At 33.5% G+C, this 20,433-nt stretch overlaps 2 protein-coding genes across 2 annotated transcripts; both read left to right on the top strand.

The window, feature by feature from the left end:
• Positions 1-26: 26 nt before the first annotated feature.
• Positions 27-4,797, top strand: LOC130612415 (major facilitator superfamily domain-containing protein 6-like). Its single transcript, XM_057433719.1, has 3 exons — positions 27-166; positions 1,011-1,090; positions 3,145-4,797. The coding sequence occupies exons 2-3, from the start codon at positions 1,052-1,054 to the stop codon at positions 4,558-4,560; spliced, it is 1,455 nt and encodes a 484-aa protein (XP_057289702.1). The 5' UTR covers positions 27-166; positions 1,011-1,051; the 3' UTR covers positions 4,561-4,797.
• Positions 4,798-7,591: 2,794 nt separating this feature from the next.
• Positions 7,592-12,806, top strand: LOC130612413 (major facilitator superfamily domain-containing protein 6-like). The gene is made up of 3 exons (XM_057433717.1): positions 7,592-7,737; positions 8,582-8,661; positions 10,716-12,806. Exons 2-3 carry the CDS (start codon positions 8,623-8,625, stop codon positions 12,129-12,131), a joined length of 1,455 nt encoding a protein of 484 aa, XP_057289700.1. The 5' UTR covers positions 7,592-7,737; positions 8,582-8,622; the 3' UTR covers positions 12,132-12,806.
• The last annotated feature ends 7,627 nt before the right edge of the window (positions 12,807-20,433 follow it).

The following is a 20,433-nucleotide window of genomic DNA, read 5'->3' as shown; positions in this document are numbered from 1 at the left end:
AACAAATGTCAAGTATGTCTTATTTTTTAAGTTAACGATAACAGCTTGCTGCGAGAGAGAAAGAACAGTATTGATCTAGTAAAAACCCACGCACCTAATTTGCGTGCTTGGTTACCTTGCAGAATCGTGGTTCAACTTGCCATTATCAAACAGTATTTTAAAAGAGGTTCGTGTCTTCTAAAAATTATTGGTAATATTTCAATAGCACTAGGCTGCCATTAAACACATAGCTATGTCAAAAAAACAAACATTGCTGAAGCTATATACACAAGACTAGAATGAATAAAATTGTGTTTTGTAAAATAAAAGGCATAACATAAAAATGAGAAAATCATTAAAAATGTGCTAGCTCCCAAGGTAGCCAAAATCTTCTTGAAAATAGCTTATTCAAGATTCATAGCAAGCTAGCAAAATATTGCAAAAAAATAACATATAAACATGTAGAAACAAAATCTAAAATGGGTTTCGTCATCTTAGCTTCCGTTTTGTTTACAAAATCAGACTTTGTGATTCGTTTAGTAAGCGCGTGGAAAACTTATCGCCGGAGGAATGCCGTGCCAATATCGCGTTATCTGTGACTTGAATACTTGTTAAGAAAAGACTTACAACGTGGCACGACGTGTTTTAAAGTTTCTTACAAACCTAAACGGAACACACGATTGAATAAGCATGAGTAGCGAGCTCTTTGATATATAAACAAAAAAAAGATTTGGCTGATCACCATTATCCACTTGCCTCCATTATTTTAAGCGAGAAGCGAACACTTATACGGCATGTCACTAAGAGCCCCTTAAAAGAATAACAAAGCATAGCTTTGTTTTTAGTTCGTGGTTGTGTTATTAATGTTGTTGTTTTTAACAGTTACGTTGTGTGGTTTAAGCGATCTGTGTTGCCATTCCATTTGTTAGCTAAGTTTATTTAAGCAAAGTTCTTTGTCAAATTGTACAATATTTTCTTTTCCTAAGCTGTAAAGAAATTTTTGCCAATTAATTTCTTTGTGTACACTGTAGCAGCAACGACTAACAACATCAAAAAGTAAAAACTGGCAGTCATGGAAGAAACTGAGGAATACAATTTTCGTGAAGAAGAAGTAGGATTATAATAGTTTTTTATTTGTATTTGTTATTTATTATCTTCGCTAAGGAATGTGGAACGAAATCCTTTAAAGCATATTTTATGTCGTTACGAAGCCATTTTTTAGGGCCCGCACAAACAAGTTGCGTATACGTTCACAAATGATTTTCGATCACAACTAAACGGTATATTATATAGAATATTATATAGAAAATAGATTTCAGGAATTGATTATTTATTTTAAAAACATAGTTTTCTCTAAGTATACAAATGTCATCTGATACTTAAAAATTAATAAGAAGTCGTTCAGCTTTAAAACGGCCCGCACAAAATAGTTACGTATATGTTCACAAATGATTTTCGATCACATCAAGAAAAAAGATTTCAGTATCAGATTATTTATTTTAAAAACATAACTACTTTAGTCGCGAAAAGTTTTAGGGTAAATTTTCGCGAATTTATTTTTGCCAGTACAGAAATCTTCGCGCAATTTATGGAAATTGCAATTCTTTATCCAACTAAAGTATTCAGTTTTGGGGTTTTATAGGAGTTATATAGTTTCGTGTAGTAGTCAACATCAAAACCTTTGAAAGATATGGGACCTAAACATTTTTCATGCAGGTGTCTAATAGATAAACACTAAAACTCGGTAAGTATTGTAGCCATGCGACATAGCATTAAATAATTATTAATAAAAAACCGTCAAGTGGGGGAGGGGGAACGAATCCGTATAGGGTTAATGTCTATCTGCAATTTGTTAAATGTGGTGACATCATTTGTAGTCATTGTTATCTTCTAACTTTCTAACAAGCTGACCGTTAAACAGTAGTAGTCTGCAAGAAAATGGTCGCTGCATTTTTTTTCTTTCGTGATAATATTTAAGATGTATCTAAAAGATTTACAATAATATTTATTCTGTCACACAATGAACAATTAGCAAAAGCAGCAGATAGCGGTGTAATTTTAGACGAGTTTCTACACGAATTGTGTTTCTTCTTAGGTTTATCTTATGTATTGTTGAATAATCTGTTATTGTTTTCCAGATTCGCTTTTTTAACTATAGCAGCTGGTATATTTATTCACGGGGCTGTTGTGCAACAATTTTTCCTCAAGGATTTTTTTAAATTAAAATGCACAAAACACATGGACTTATTGATTGTAGATGGAGGGAAGCTGCTTAAAAATTTCCTAAAATAGTATTTGTTGGTTTTTCCGGTTAAATTGACTACCTCAGGACATCTCCATTACCTCCTGCACAGTTAAGCATACAATGGCAGTTCATGAGAAATGCCATATCAATATATTAATAAATGGTTGCGAACTGGCCCACATCAATTTAATTATAAACGTAAAAATAGAAAATAAAACTTTGTTCATCACTAAACGTTTCGGTGTGTTTCTATCATGGTGTAACAACACACCGAAACGTTTAGTGATGAACAAAGTTTTATTTTTTATTTTTACCTTTTTAAATAAAATGCCATCTAAAATTTAAAAATACTTAATTTTTAAGCTATGAGCAGTTTGTAAGTTGTGTTTGCTGAAAAATAATCTTTTAAAAAAATGATGGTTCACCTAACTGATTTCTTAAATGAGAAGCGATTTTTTTTAAAAGGGTAGTTAAACGACAACAAATATTTTTAAAAACTTTGTTCTGAATTTGGTGTTTATATCCCATAAAACTATTCCCATAAAATGATCACCTACATTTGAAACTAAATTTTTAATGTCTGAGTTCCAATCGAGTCAAAACTGAAAACTATATATGAGATTTTACATAAACGCCGATTTTTTATTAACAGTAACATTTTAGCTTAAACAGGCAGTCCGCTAAACCATATAAACAAACAGAATCTCTTTTGCAGATTATATGAGAATCTAAAAGCAACTGGATTTCTTGTAGGAAGACTTTCTGTGGAAACAGCGAATAGGCACTGCTTTAGAGGTCATGAATAAAAAACCACTGGAACATATAGAAATGTGTCTTGCTTCTCCCCTTTTATCCTAATATTTTTAATTTTTCCTATACTAATCTCCTGCGTAAGTAACAATAAGAATATTTATTTTTAGAAAAGCTCATCAACGCCAGATTCATCAACCAACAAATGTTTGATATTTCAACTTATTCCTGCAAAGATTGCTTATTTTTTTACATACTGCTTCTTTGGTTCGTACAAACCGTATATTGTCGTCTTTTTGATATCAACTGGTTTATCAGCAAGTAAAGCTGGACTGATCTTTGGTATCTGTCAGTTAGCGTCGTTTCTTTCTTTACCACTCTGGGGTGTATTAATCGATCGTACTGGAAAGAGGTTGTTGTTTACATTCGTAATGTTAGTTGGTATTGCTTCAACGCTGTTTCCGGCTCCCTGGATAGCTGCAAGATATAAATGTGATCATTACATCGTCGGTAATGTCAGTTCTAATGATTCGAGGAATTCCGAAAAATCACCATCTTCAGCAGTTTGTTTACAAAGTGATAGTTCTAGAACTTTGTTTTTTGCAATGTTAGTTGTGTTTACAGCAAGTTCGGTATGTGAACAACCTTTTCTTTCCTTTCTCGATTCCGTTGTGACAAGAATTGTTAGTTTACATAAAAGCAAAATCTCGTTTGGGCAACAAAGAGTATTTGGTTCCATTGGTTATGCAGTAGCTGGTATGGTGACTGGCCTTGCCGCTGATAATTTTAAACATTCAAAATTATCCCCATACAGTGCAGTATTTTTTGTGTTTTTACCATTTTTAATTGTATCCATCCCATTTGTTGTTAGTCTTGTACGGAAAGCAACATTTAAAAATGAGAGCAAAGAACAAAAAGGAACGAAAATTTTAATAAAAACAGTATTTAGAATATGCTGCAAGTTGGACAATTTTGTGTTTCTTTTAACTGTTCTGGTAAAGGGATCGATGAGTGGCCTAATGGATAGTTTCGTGTTTGTCTTCATGGAAAAGGAGATGGACGCTGCTAAGTCAATAATGGGCATATCAATTGCAATCGCTTGTTTCAGTGAAGTTTTAGTATTCCCATTTGCATCTCCAATCATAAAAAAGCTTCAAGGGGCCGTCCCTTGTGTTATTATTGGTTTGTTTTCCATTAGTATTCGTTTTGTCTTCTTCTCTGTTGTGCGCAATCCATGGTTTATTTTACCGTGTCAACTGTCGCATGCGTTAGATTTTGCTTTATTTTGGGCAGCATCTATTGAACAAACAAAGAGAATAAGTCCTAAGGAAGTGTTAACAACAATGTTTGCCATTCTAAACAGTCTTCATTTTGCTCTGGCATCCCTAATAAGCAGTATTGCTGGTGGATATCTTTATGACGCCTTTGGTGGACGCATGTTATTCCGTGGTGCTGGTATTGTGGGTTTTGTATGGTGTTTGGTCGCGATATTATATTACTACATATTGAAACGTCTTCTTCTACGTCAATCAAGAAGTGATGATCTAACAGTGAAGGAAATGCTGAATAGAAATAATGATTTATAAATTATTTTGAATGGAAGTTTCATTAATATTTTTAATGTTTTAATAAAATGTTTTAAAAGTTACTTGACCTTTCGTGTATTTCTTGTTGTTTTTTACCCTTAGCATTTTTTTTTTGTGAGTGAAAACGGTATTGATAGAAGAAGTGTTGAGGAAGATAAAGCTAACAAAAAAATTAATTAACTGCAGATAAGACACATGATAGCGGTATATATCCTCGCACCTATAGCACCTCGTACATCTGAAAGCACCTCGTACATTTGAAGGCACACAATCTTTGCGACAAAGTTTGAAAAAGAAAATTTATAGACAACTAATTTTCGCGAATTTAGCAAGTCCAAATATTTCTTAAGAAGAAACAAATTTCTCTAATTTCGTCAAACATTCACCAAAATGTAGTGTAGTTAGAGCAATATAAACACTCAGGGTGAAAGTATGTTTACTTATAAGCACCCTCGAATTTTGTTTTTTTTTTAAATTATGGCCGGTAGGAAAGACTATATTTAAGGTGGCTATTAGTATGATCGGCTAAGTTGGTGTCCTATGTCGGGTATAACTAAAGGGTACTCTCATTTATTTGAACTATAAAACAAAGTCCAATAAAGCTTTTAAAAGTAAATGTTACAGGGTGTTTTTAGACAAAAAATTTGTAATACGTATACTTTTGTAATACATATACTTCTAGGGTGAATGATTTTTTTAAAGAAAATTATGTATTGTATTTATATACAAAAAAATAGACAATTTTTGGAAAACTAATTCTACATAAAGCTAAGAAATCATTTAGATATGATTTTTTTTAGGCCACATGTTGTATCATTTACTGGGTAGTACTATCTTATAGTAGTAGATCTTTGATACTTGATCGATTAAACACAATAAGTTAACCTGTCGTGAATACAGATTGACTGAGGCTTTCACAAGATATATTGCATGTTATGCCTTCCACGTTAAAACCTTCGTCTAACACAGTTTTAAACATAGGTGGCCCTACAATTAATATAACCTTAAAAAACTGCGTTTACTTCTAAGAACATTAAATCAAATTCTTCAGAAAAGAAGGACCCGTGATAAAAAAAAGTTCGTAAAAAGAGCAATATATTTATTGCGTCTTCACCTTCTAAAAGAAAGTTCTAGCTAGCTATCTTGGTTTGCTTTATGCCAGAACCGTTACTAATAAAAAAACCTGATTAACAAGTGAGTTGAGCCAAAAATATGTATACTATAAATGTGTCCTAAACGGGAAAATAAAAACATTTTAGCAGGAGTGTGACAATAACAACAATACATGGACATCACATCATTTCTGTGTGCATAACTTAGCTAACTACAATCCGTCACAAAAATTATTCAGACTGCAATTAATAAGATGTGTCTTGTTTTTTATGATAGCTTTCTCCTCCCCTACCTCAATGTTAAATGCGAAAGAAGCAAAACGTGTGTAGGGAAGCCAAACCTGCACTTCAGAGACAGAACTTTAAATTTAGGGGGAAGGGGAGTCAGCCTCAGAATTTTTGTGAGGGATTGTAGCTAGCTAGAATGAAAGCTAGCTAACTTTGTAAGAAAATAGTTATATAACTTATTATTAAGATATATTAGCCACTAAGTTTAGGTGACTAAGTATACATATTAGATTTTACGATAAAAAGTAAACTTTTTTGAGGAATAAGTAAAATATGTTTGCAGCTAGCTATCTAACCAACTTTAAAGTTGCCAAAAATACAAACCTTATATCAATAAATATATATTTATAATTTTTGTCACACTACCACTATTAATAGCCTTTTTGTACTTGTTTCGACTATGATATATTGATATAGATAGCCTATATTGTACATCGCTAGCCTCACAAATGTCGAGGGATAGATCATGTTTTCCAGGAGGAGCCATGGCTTATATGGGAAGTCCTAGTTTATTTAATGCGCATTTTGAGCTACGCAGACCCAATTAAGGTCCGCGCTCTACCAGACAACTCGTCAACATCCAAAGACCCACACAGTGTGCCATCTCCCCAATTTCCCTCACTTCGCTTGGGTTAACCCTGGCTATGGTAACATTCAGTCGTCTATATTAAATAGACGCTAAGTGCAATCAAATCCCGATCTCCTGCACAAAGTGCGAGAGTTATAACCATTAGGTTGTGGCTTCACAAAATTAAATAGAAATTAGCTAAAACAGCCACCCAGAAATATTTAGTTCGCAAAATGAGCTTGTTTATTAATGGTAAGAGATTCTTTTCTCAGCCAAGCAGTAAATACATGTAATCAGAAAAGCACTTCACGGATATTTCCTCATGTTTAATAGAACGCTCTTTGCCATGTCATTTTCAAAAGCAACAAAATGGCTGGAATTTTGGTTTAATCTTGAGATACAACTAAAAAAGTCACCCAGCATACATGTTTGATTTTATGGTATAAGCCCTTTTGAAGGTCGCAATATTGTTGGTTAGCGATGCTCAATTAAGTAGTTCATACAGGTACACCATGTCATATGCTCCTCTAGGTGGACCGCTTAGTAGCTACAGATATTTATCAGTCAAACATCCACAGAGAGCCATAAAAAAAACATAACTTTCTTTTCACATTTTCCTGGCAAACACGAAAAACGACTAATTTTTTGGTAAACATTGGTATTTTACGCTGGCTGAAATCGTAGTGAACAATATAGAAATACAAAATTAATACAAGTCAAGATTATAACAAGAGAGCCGGCGTTAGATCATCGCGTGAAAAACAATTACTTACTTTGTAATCGCCTTCTATTACGGGATAAAAATCAGCATACTATGTAATTGCCGAATTCGAGGTTGTTCTGCAGTTGGAAACACCTTCGAGATTGCTCCTCAATGGCGACAATGCAATAGCTCCTTGCATAACAATGTTTTCAAAAACATTTTAATTTTATTATAATAACTGTCGTTATTTGGTGCAGTGTTCTTTTACTTTCAAGGATACGTTAGGGAGTTGTATCATACTCTTTAAGTAAGAGGTTGTCGTAATATATAAAAGAACAAAAACAAATGTCAAGTATGTCTTATTTTTTAAGTTAACGATAACAGCTTGCTGCGAGAGAGAAAGAACAGTATTGATCTAGTAAAAACCCACGCACCTAATTTGCGTGCTTGGTTACCTTGCAGAATCGTGGTTCAACTTGCCATTATCAAACAGTATTTTAAAAGAGGTTCGTGTCTTCTAAAAATTATTGGTAATATTTCAATAGCACTAGGCTGCCATTAAACACATAGCTATGTCAAAAAAACAAACATTGCTGAAGCTATATACACAAGACTAGAATGAATAAAATTGTGTTTTGTAAAATAAAAGGCATAACATAAAAATGAGAAAATCATTAAAAATGTGCTAGCTCCCAAGGTAGCCAAAATCTTCTTGAAAATAGCTTATTCAAGATTCATAGCAAGCTAGCAAAATATTGCAAAAAAATAACATATAAACATGTAGAAACAAAATCTAAAATGGGTTTCGTCATCTTAGCTTCCGTTTTGTTTACAAAATCAGACTTTGTGATTCGTTTAGTAAGCGCGTGGAAAACTTATCGCCGGAGGAATGCCGTGCCAATATCGCGTTATCTGTGACTTGAATACTTGTTAAGAAAAGACTTACAACGTGGCACGACGTGTTTTAAAGTTTCTTACAAACCTAAACGGAACACACGATTGAATAAGCATGAGTAGCGAGCTCTTTGATATATAAACAAAAAAAAGATTTGGCTGATCACCATTATCCACTTGCCTCCATTATTTTAAGCGAGAAGCGAACACTTATACGGCATGTCACTAAGAGCCCCTTAAAAGAATAACAAAGCATAGCTTTGTTTTTAGTTCGTGGTTGTGTTATTAATGTTGTTGTTTTTAACAGTTACGTTGTGTGGTTTAAGCGATCTGTGTTGCCATTCCATTTGTTAGCTAAGTTTATTTAAGCAAAGTTCTTTGTCAAATTGTACAATATTTTCTTTTCCTAAGCTGTAAAGAAATTTTTGCCAATTAATTTCTTTGTGTACACTGTAGCAGCAACGACTAACAACATCAAAAAGTAAAAACTGGCAGTCATGGAAGAAACTGAGGAATACAATTTTCGTGAAGAAGAAGTAGGATTATAATAGTTTTTTATTTGTATTTGTTATTTATTATCTTCGCTAAGGAATGTGGAACGAAATCCTTTAAAGCATATTTTATGTCGTTACGAAGCCATTTTTTAGGGCCCGCACAAACAAGTTGCGTATACGTTCACAAATGATTTTCGATCACAACTAAACGGTATATTATATAGAATATTATATAGAAAATAGATTTCAGGAATTGATTATTTATTTTAAAAACATAGTTTTCTCTAAGTATACAAATGTCATCTGATACTTAAAAATTAATAAGAAGTCGTTCAGCTTTAAAACGGCCCGCACAAAATAGTTACGTATATGTTCACAAATGATTTTCGATCACATCAAGAAAAAAGATTTCAGTATCAGATTATTTATTTTAAAAACATAACTACTTTAGTCGCGAAAAGTTTTAGGGTAAATTTTCGCGAATTTATTTTTGCCAGTACAGAAATCTTCGCGCAATTTATGGAAATTGCAATTCTTTATCCAACTAAAGTATTCAGTTTTGGGGTTTTATAGGAGTTATATAGTTTCGTGTAGTAGTCAACATCAAAGCCTTTGAAAGATATGGGACCTAAACATTTTTCATGCAGGTGTCTAATAGATAAACACTAAAACTCGGTAAGTATTGTAGCCATGCGACATAGCATTAAATAATTATTAATAAAAAACCGTCAAGTGGGGGAGGGGGAACGAATCCGAATAGGGTTAATGTCTATCTGCAATTTGTTAAATGTGGTGACATCATTTGTAGTCATTGTTATCTTCTAACTTTCTAACAAGCTGACCGTTAAACAGTAGTAGTCTGCAAGAAAATGGTCGCTGCATTTTTTTTCTTTCGTGATAATATTTAAGATGTATCTAAAAGATTTACAATAATATTTATTCTGTCACACAATGAACAATTAGCAAAAGCAGCAGATAGCGGTGTAATTTTAGACGAGTTTCTACACGAATTGTGTTTCTTCTTAGGTTTATCTTATGTATTGTTGAATAATCTGTTATTGTTTTCCAGATTCGCTTTTTTAACTATAGCAGCTGGTATATTTATTCACGGGGCTGTTGTGCAACAATTTTTCCTCAAGGATTTTTTTAAATTAAAATGCACAAAACACATGGACTTATTGATTGTAGATGGAGGGAAGCTGCTTAAAAATTTCCTAAAATAGTATTTGTTGGTTTTTCCGGTTAAATTGACTACCTCAGGACATCTCCATTACCTCCTGCACAGTTAAGCATACAATGGCAGTTCATGAGAAATGCCATATCAATATATTAATAAATGGTTGCGAACTGGCCCACATCAATTTAATTATAAACGTAAAAATAGAAAATAAAACTTTGTTCATCACTAAACGTTTCGGTGTGTTTCTATCATGGTGTAACAACACACCGAAACGTTTAGTGATGAACAAAGTTTTATTTTTTATTTTTACCTTTTTAAATAAAATGCCATCTAAAATTTAAAAATACTTAATTTTTAAGCTATGAGCAGTTTGTAAGTTGTGTTTGCTGAAAAATAATCTTTTAAAAAAATGATGGTTCACCTAACTGATTTCTTAAATGAGAAGCGATTTTTTTTAAAAGGGTAGTTAAACGACAACAAATATTTTTAAAAACTTTGTTCTGAATTTGGTGTTTATATCCCATAAAACTATTCCCATAAAATGATCACCTACATTTGAAACTAAATTTTTAATGTCTGAGTTCCAATCGAGTCAAAACTGAAAACTATATATGAGATTTTACATAAACGCCGATTTTTTATTAACAGTAACATTTTAGCTTAAACAGGCAGTCCGCTAAACCATATAAACAAACAGAATCTCTTTTGCAGATTATATGAGAATCTAAAAGCAACTGGATTTCTTGTAGGAAGACTTTCTGTGGAAACAGCGAATAGGCACTGCTTTAGAGGTCATGAATAAAAAACCACTGGAACATATAGAAATGTGTCTTGCTTCTCCCCTTTTATCCTAATATTTTTAATTTTTCCTATACTAATCTCCTGCGTAAGTAACAATAAGAATATTTATTTTTAGAAAAGCTCATCAACGACAGATTCAGCAACCAACAAATGTTTGATATTTCAACTTATTCCTGCAAAGATTGCTTATTTTTTTACATACTGCTTCTTTGGTTCGTACAAACCGTATATTGTCGTCTTTTTGATATCAACTGGTTTATCAGCAAGTAAAGCTGGACTGATCTTTGGTATCTGTCAGTTAGCGTCGTTTCTTTCTTTACCACTCTGGGGTGTATTAATCGATCGTACTGGAAAGAGGTTGTTGTTTACATTCGTAATGTTAGTTGGTATTGCTTCAACGCTGTTTCCGGCTCCCTGGATAGCTGCAAGATTTAAATGTGATCATTACATCGTCGGTAATGTCAGTTCTAATGATTCGAGGAATTCCGAAAAATCACCATCTTCAACAGTTTGTTTACAAAGTGATAGTTCTAGAACTTTGTTTTTTGCAATGTTAGTTGTGTTTACAGCAAGTTCGGTATGTGAACAACCTTTTCTTTCCTTTCTCGATTCCGTTGTGACAAGAATTGTTAGTTTACATAAAAGCAAAATCTCGTTTGGGCAACAAAGAGTATTTGGTTCCATTGGTTATGCAGTAGCTGGTATGGTGACTGGCCTTGCCGCTGATAATTTTAAACATTCAAAATTATCCCCATACAGTGCAGTATTTTTTGTGTTTTTACCATTTTTAATTGTATCCATCCCATTTGTTGTTAGTCTTGTACGGAAAGCAACATTTAAAAATGAGAGCAAAGAACAAAAAGGAACGAAAATTTTAATAAAAACAGTATTTAGAATATGCTGCAAGTTGGACAATTTTGTGTTTCTTTTAACTGTTCTGGTAAAGGGATCGATGAGTGGCCTAATGGATAGTTTCGTGTTTGTCTTCATGGAAAAGGAGATGGACGCTGCTAAGTCAATAATGGGCATATCAATTGCAATCGCTTGTTTCAGTGAAGTTTTAGTATTCCCATTTGCATCTCCAATCATAAAAAAGCTTCAAGGGGCCGTCCCTTGTGTTATTATTGGTTTGTTTTCCATTAGTATTCGTTTTGTCTTCTTCTCTGTTGTGCGCAATCCATGGTTTATTTTACCGTGTCAACTGTCGCATGCGTTAGATTTTGCTTTATTTTGGGCAGCATCTATTGAACAAACAAAGAGAATAAGTCCTAAGGAAGTGTTAACAACAATGTTTGCCATTCTAAACAGTCTTCATTTTGCTCTGGCATCCCTAATAAGCAGTATTGCTGGTGGATATCTTTATGACGCCTTTGGTGGACGCATGTTATTCCGTGGTGCTGGTATTGTGGGTTTTGTATGGTGTTTGGTCGCGATATTATATTACTACATATTGAAACGTCTTCTTCTACGTCAATCAAGAAGTGATGATCTAACAGTGAAGGAAATGCTGAATAGAAATAGTGATTTATAAAATATTTTTAATGTTCCAATAGTTTTTTTAATGTTTTGAGAAAATGTTAATTGCAGGACCTTTTTTATTTTTTGTTTTTTACTCGTAGTATCTTTTTAAGTGGAAACGGTATTGATAGCAGAAGTGTTAAGGAAGATAGCGCTAACAACAAAAGCAACTCGCTGTAGAAAGGGACCTGTTTTAATTCTCGCACCTATAGCACTTTATACACCTTAAAGGACACAATTTTTGCGACTAATTTTAGAAAAAAAAAATTTAGGGAGAATAATTTTCCCGAAGTTATTAAGTGTAAATTTTTTCGCTGGGAGAAAAAAAAATTCGGTTATTTCTACAAAGAAAATTATTCGACATTTTCTTTCCTTTATTTATACCGTTTGACTTATATCGTTTGATTAATACCGTTTGATTTTTATCGTGCGTTTTTCATAAAACATTTTTATGTAGGATACATTGAAGGGGCTACGAAACGATTCAATAAGCTCAATCCTCGCATATTTCGAAGAATGGCGTGTAATAAACAAGCCACTCAAAAGGTGAAGGTGCATACACACTTATACACACTAATACACACTTTAGAACCACACAGACTAGATAACAAAACTAGACAACCTGTTTACGAATAATTAATTTTTATGATGAATTTGCTGCTTTTTATTCTTATTTTTCAAAAACAAAAGATTTTCTTTCAGTATTCTTTTTGTCAGTAAAATAAGTTACGGTCTGAAAGTTATTAAATATCAGTAAATAGAGGGTTTGGCTTTTACGAGGGAACAGAGACAACACAATGAGCTGCATTTGTAAAAGGTGCTACGAACCGTTTAAAATGCTCACATTCCGTATATCCCGCGCACATATTAAAAAATCCGGCAAACGCGTTTTGAGCAATGAACAGACCAGCACACTTTGCTCGCTGGTTTAATACTTTTCTTCGAAGAAATATTTCAGCAAGACTCATTCTGGATGAAAATATGACAAAGGCTGGAGAAGATAAAAATTCTAGATATATCTATATGTTTGAGTCTGTAAATTACATACATGCTGGAAAAAAAGCCAGTTTTTTTTTTTTTTCACCGCTCACAACTCGACTTTCGTGTAAGTCACTAAAGTTGAAAACCAACAACTGTTCCGTAGCCCCTTTAAGAAGTGCTATGTTACCAGCTTTAGGAAGGTTATTGATACCTCTAAAAAGGTTTTAAGTCATTGTTGATCCATGGACTGGCTTCATGTACAATAAACTGACATGGAAAATTTGAAAGGATATAGCTAGCTAGCTAGTTCAAAATGCTTAAAGTTTATTTTTTTAGAAAGTTTGAGTTTAAAGCAAGGCAAGAACTTATATCGAATAAATCATACATAAATCTAATACATGTAGGGAACTTTTTTGTCATTTTCAGTTATATTTGAATGCCCAATATGATATTTAAGATAATTTAAGTTGGCTTTTTTTGTCCTCAGTGTTTAAAAACTTTTCCACCGCAATGCGCTGGACTTTCGTTTAAGTCACTAAAATCAAATTTTAACAGCCATTTCGTAGACCTTTTTAAAAGAGAGTGCTGAATGTTAAATTCAAATTTCTATTTTTAAAAGTGTGAATGAAAGCAACACATCGGCTAGAGAACGTGATTTATTTTAAGTTGTTGTCTTTTTTACGCCCCTCTAAAATAAATGCTTCTCTCATAGTTGAAATTTGTAAAATAAAAGCATTCTTCTCTTAAACAATAATCGCACCTCCTAAGAAGTACACATACACGAATCCATATCACTTCTCAGTGCATAATTACTCAATTAAATCAGCAGTGCGATCAACATTGACATTGCATTATTTCATATATGTAAAACGACACATTCAACCCTTATGCCATATTCATCTCATGAAAGAAGGTATTCAGAATTCGAAATCATTACACTTGTTTATAATACTTTTTTAGCTTAAACAAGGTTCAATTTCATAGATCTTATTTGCCATCAAGGAAACTCTAAAATGGTATTTCGCGCTGGCTAAAATCATTGACTCAATCGTGAATAATGTACAAGTACGAGTAATACAAGTAAAGTTTACAAGGAGAACGTCAGCGTGGGATCATTGCACGAAGACGATTACTTTTATTGTAATCGCCTCCTACTCCAGGATAAAAACAACCGTACTCTGTAATGGCCGAGCTAGAGGTGACTTTTTTGGTTTGAAAAGCCTTTGAGATTGCTACTCAATGACGACGTAAGCAATAACTAACATAATTTTCTATTTAACAATGTTTAGAAAGAATAATAAATATTGAACTATCGTTGTTTGTTGCGTCATCCTTTATCTCGAAGATCTGTTTTAGGAGATGTCTCTTGCTTTTGAATTGATTAGGTGGCGTTGTGTTTCGTCGAGTTCATATATATAAAACGCGTTTTAAACAGTGCATGCGCGTAATTAGCGCAGAACCCGAAAAGAAACTTTGTTTCCCGAAATTTTCGAAATCGGGAAATTTTAATGTTTCGTCGGCAAAAGCTGCGTCGAAAAGTTGTGGCAGTAAACATGCTTATTGTCTAAGGGTATTGTTCTGAATAGAGTCTAACTTTTTTCCACATCCCAACGTTCAAGATGTGTTCTAAATAAAACCAAATAATTTTACGTAACTTTCGTGTTTTGTAGCCAAGATGCGGCTCCTTCTCTAGCCAAGGCGGCTCCTTTTCTAGCCAAATTGGCTCCTTCTCTAGCCAAGGCGGCTCCTTCTCTAGCCAAGGCGGCTCATTATGTAGCCAAGACAGCTCGTTCTTTAGCCAAGGTGGCTTGAATTTTTTAACTTTAAAACTTTACGTAAATGCTCCAAATTTCGATTGAACAAATTTAAAAGTTTCAAAGTTGATCCCCCAGCGTTTATTTGATATCAAATTGCATACACAAATCTTAAATTTATATAGCGATCTTTTGTAAATGTGTTTTAGCGCGGCCAACTTTTATTATTCTAGCCACATTCATATTGTCGGAAAACCATTGCACATTTTCGTTTTGTAGTTGTAAGCCGAAAGATTGTAAAATGAATTTTCCAGCTAAAAGTTTGTGAGATGTTAAACTAGTCCCAGATACTTGGGGTGAGAATTTTCCAGTTGCTAATAAATCCCCCAAATTTTGTACCACATAGCCTCCATACCCTGTATGGCTAGCGTCTGAGTAGACAATTTTCGATGAAACATTACATGTTTTGATTTGATAACCGTTTAAATTGTTTAGGTTGCGAAGTCAAAAATCAAATTCGTTTTTCAACTCTTGATTAATAAACATGGGTGTGTCCCATGTATTAGATGAATCAATGAAAGCATACATTTAACGTGTAAACAATCAAGTTAGTGGACCGATGGCTATCTGCATGGAGATTATTCTGCCAGAAACCTTGGAAACCTCTCTAGCTGAAGCGAAATTTCTTTTATTTAAATTTTGAAGTAAGGTAACCAAATGTTCGATTTTTTCTGGAGGTACAGAAAACTCCATCGTGCTTGTATTTATATTAAAGCCAAGCCATGAACCCGCTTGTTTTGGAATAAGACTTGATTTTTCTACGTTGATTGTTAGTCTAGCTTTTCCTAAATCATTCTTTACAATATCAGGGTGCAGTTTTGTCAGGTAGAAACTTTTTGCTGACTAAATTCCGTCATCTAAGTACATAGTATTCCGTATGCCTTTTCTCCATTTTTTCACTAGAGGTTTAGTGAGCTTAGTGAAAGCGTAGCATGCGATGGCTAAGCCAAAAGGTAAAACTTTAAATTGAAAAAATCTTGTTGTGCCATTTTTATATGTCCATGCAAATCCTAAATATTTTTTGTCTTCGTCATGAACAGAAACATGGTGATGACCACTTTTTAAATCAAAAGTAGTAATATAGTATTCCTTTTCCAGATGCTGTCTAGCAATTTTTAGATCCTCATATTTGAACTTTGGAAAATTTAGATATTCGTTGGCATGCCTCAAATCTATGACTAATCTCAACTTTTTTCCTGCGGCAACTGTCAAAGCATTGCAGCAAAATGGCATACTTTTTACCTCTTCGATACAACCTTGATGTAAAAGCTTGTTTATGCTGGACGTCAACGAAATAGCTGTGTCTTAGACTAGACGCGTTGTTTTTAGCGTAGAAAAAACGGATTTGTCTTGAAGAAAAAGGTAATCTATAAAGTAAAGGTAATCTGTAAAGGTGATCTTTAACCATGCTTAAAACGAAAGGTGATGCTTCCAGGTCGCTTCGCCAGAATTTGTAATTTTTTCGATAGTTTTCCGACAACGCTTTCTGTAGTCTCCTAATGTTCCAAAATTATCCTTATTAAAAAAGTTGACTATATCTCAATTTCAACGCTTATTTAAGCCACAAAAATTACAAAAAACAAAAAATGTCCTGGTTAAAGAAACAGAATGTCTGTAGGAACTTGAACTGTTCGGATTTCTGTTGAATGGGCATTGCGAATGTCCTATCCTACCACAACCTCAACAACTCTGCTCAGAATAACTTTTGTATTTTCTCTTAAAAGGATGATGCGCATTATACTTATCGTCTCTTATCACTTCTGGATTTCTTTCTGTTTTCTATTTTCGCGTGGGGTGATCTTATTGCCCTGCTTATCCTTTTCTCGTCGTCAGAGTCTGAGGCCATATCATCGCTTAAGTACTCATTAACTGTAGCCCAGTTTTTACTATCAGCCAGTCTAACTAATTTCGCACGTTTGCGTAATAACTTCTTACCTTTCTCTAGGTGTTCTTGGTACTTTGAAAGGGCATTGTGAACAATGCTTTGAATCTTAGTTTCGATATCGTCCATGTTCACAACAAGTTAACGATAACAGCTTGTTGCGAGAGAGAAAAAACAGTATTTAGTTGTTGAATATATATTAAACGCGCTCTAAACAACGCATGCGTGTAATTTACGCACTAATTTCACTGCAGAATCCGAAGAGGAACTTTGTTTCCTGAAATCTATGAAATCAGGAAACATCGCGCCGGTCATGATAGAGCAAAATGGCTGCTTTAAGGAGAGAATTTTTTTTTGAGAATAATTTTTTTGGGGATTCGAGAGTTTCGTATACCTTGCGGGCGTTTATCAATGATGATACTAAATTATTAGACAATGCTTTGACTAAAAGTTAACGATGTGCTTTATTCTTTTAAATAGGAGTAAATTTTCGTAGCAAATGAATTTAAATTATATCAATAGTTTCTTCTCTTATACCCTAAGAAATAAATTCCTTTGAATCGCAGAAAAATCGCTTCAACAGAAGCATTAAAATGCACTTTATTTAGGTGGGTTTTGTTGCATGAATTAGGTACAGATGCCAGATAAATTAGGGACCTGGTAAAGTGGATAAAGGTAATTGTACATGCCTTCCAACTTAACTAACGATGCAACTTATAAAAGTCGTTCTATCCTTGTAACGATTCAAGGACACACCAATTTTTCTACCTCGCAAATAACATGTGATACATCCAATGTTTTAAGTAGTAAAGTTCTGTATTTTTCATTATCTGAATAAGCTAACTCAACGTTGCAATTGACCAAAACAGATATTACTACTGTTTCAATTTTGAATGCTTCAACATTGAAAGGTCGTTTGGCATAAAAAGAAGAGCTAAGAATTTGTCGTATGGTAAAGGAGCCTTTATATAGCAGGAGAATCATGACGCAGGGTTATTTAATGTCTCCCAAAGCACAACTGCAAAATATGATGGTAACGCCTTTCCATGTTAAATTTAAAATACTTTCGAAATTGCACAGTTGGAAGAAGCTAAGGCATTTTTATGGTTATAATGGTGGTTGTTCGTAATTTAAAATATGTAAAATCATGTAACAGTCTGGAAAATAAACGATTTGTTTAAGTTACATGCCCGAAATTTTCATTAATATTTAGAGATTAACTTTATGTTTATCATTCTTCCTTGAGATTAAAAACTGTCATCCAATTGCTAGCGATATAAACTATGGCTCCAATTATTATCAAGTTTTGTGAATTCTGGCTAATGTTCTGGCTGTTTGTTGAGAACTTTGTCAAACTAGCCGTTAAATGTTTTTCACAATAAGAAGCCCTCTGATCCGAACAGATTATATCACGAGCTGCGAACCATATTGCAACATTAACTAAGTTAAAGCACAAAATAATTCTAAGCGATGACCAGTAGTTACTTTTGTTTCCTGCTCAACAAGAAACCAAATCCTGCAAAACGTGATGTTACATTAATCACATTGTTAATTATAAACCCTACAAACCATCTTCTGATCATAATTGATAGACAAAAACCCTGGTTTGGAAAATCGGTAAACTTCAAAGGGCCAAAGATCAATTTTTAGCTGATGTTGAAAGTACGCATTTTTAAGCTAACCGTGCACGCTGATTCAACAATGGCAGAGCGACAAGAGAAAACATTGCAGGAAGAAACTTTTTCTATTTAGACGACGATTTTGATGAAATTTTAGAGTTTTTAGAAGAAAGTGAAATGCCAGAAGATGAAAAAGAATCTATCGCAGAAAATGTAAGTACTTTTTGTAATTTTTAAGAAAATGCATTATCATAAATTCACGCTTAGCATGCTAACTTTATCTGACTTTTGTTAATAAAACTGTAGCTTTTAAAAAGATCCAGCTAATTTCATATTCATTTATAAATTGAACCAGGTTCGTTTATTTGCGGAAGCCTGAAAAACGTTGAAAGAGTAAAGGTGGGTTGAAACTCCATAAAATAAAGCATACATCAACTACAGCAGTAAATAATGAAGAAGTCGATTTGTCAATCATAACTGTTCAGAGATTTTCTTGTATTGTTGCTGATTCCTGCAAAAAGATTTTAGACAGCCTCTATCCTGAGGCTATTGAGTCTGAGTAAATAATCTTAGAATTTGTATGATTCTGAGTCTACAATTATTCTTATAAAAAGAGTTTATAGTATTATTTTTTCCGCACTAATAATAATTTGTTTCCTATACACAAAAATAAATTTATTCACGTTATTATTATTATTATTATTATTATTATTTTTATTATTGAAATTATTTACCCAGGATTGCCTCTTCAGTTCCTATTGGTACTGCTATCAACGAGGGTCCTGCGAAGAGGGTCCTAGCGGATTTAAAGCTCCCATTTGAGCTACGAAAGTCGTGCAAGCACAGCAATCGCTTAACTAGACAACCACCTAAGATATCAATCCTATTCTCATGCTGAACGCTAAGCATAAAGGATAGATTCACGCTTTTATAGACTCTGGCATGATTCGGCCGGGGTTTGAACCCAAGACCTCCCGCACAAAAATATCATCAAAAACAGATAAAAACATTGCTGCATTCGCTTTACGTTTTATACCAATCCTGCTGCAATGACAGAGTCAGGATTTAATGACATCTGGTTAAAAGATGAACAAATATTAAGTGAGATTGGATGTACCGTAGATACAAAACACTAAAGCAGAAATCACTTGATTCCCATGATGCAGATTTTTTTACACTCCTTTTGGACCATTTAAAGGATGGACCAAAGTACTTACAAAGAGTTAAAAAGAAGACAATATCAGTTCTTCAAACTTTAGCTAAAAATGTTGTTAAGATTAAAGAGAATCACCATAATATAACAAATATTCAAATGGACAGTCACGACAATTTTGGAAGCAAAACAATGCTCAATTTTATAGAAATAAGTGATACGTTTGAAAAACATCAACGCTCAAAAGGTTGTTATGAAAAGAAACTTAGGGAAATTAAAGATAAAGGTGATGCAATGGAAGGATATCATGAAAAAGTCCCTAATAAAGTAAATTGCAAACTAATCGCATTGGAAATAAAGCTTGAACCAGGAGACTTGTTCGCATATCGTTTTTAATCTAACGGCAAGACATTACACCCTAGAGCTCTCTGCATCTCTGAACTCGTTTGGTCACGTGATAGATTCTGATTGGTCTATTATTAGAGATCTATCGCTGTCATTTTCACTCTGCTACTAGCTAGCTAAAAATCACTGCATGCTATGCAAATATTCATGCAGCAGGGAATTGGTTTTAGTGAGTTAGGTGGAAGTCACAGCATATTACTGGAAAGTAGAAATACTATGATTTCACTGGAGGTGAGGAAAGAGCTTATAGCTCGTAGTGGTAGCTAGCTTAGAGTTTTTTTTACATAAAAAAAATATAAATTAATAAAAACAACAACTTTTGAGTTATTACGTTTTTTAAAAATAATTTTAGCATGTTGAAACTCCTTGTAAGCAAATACAAAACGAACTTCATAAAATTTCAGATCAGACATTGTTGTGGCTTAGTGAAACTGGCGAAACCAACTGAACATAAAATACTA

Source organism: Hydractinia symbiolongicarpus, chromosome 10 (genome assembly GCF_029227915.1).
Source record: "Hydractinia symbiolongicarpus strain clone_291-10 chromosome 10, HSymV2.1, whole genome shotgun sequence".
Classification (NCBI taxonomy): Eukaryota; Metazoa; Cnidaria; class Hydrozoa; order Anthoathecata; family Hydractiniidae; genus Hydractinia; species Hydractinia symbiolongicarpus.
Note: the sequence above shows the minus strand (reverse complement) of the source record. Positions and strands in the feature narration are given on the sequence as shown.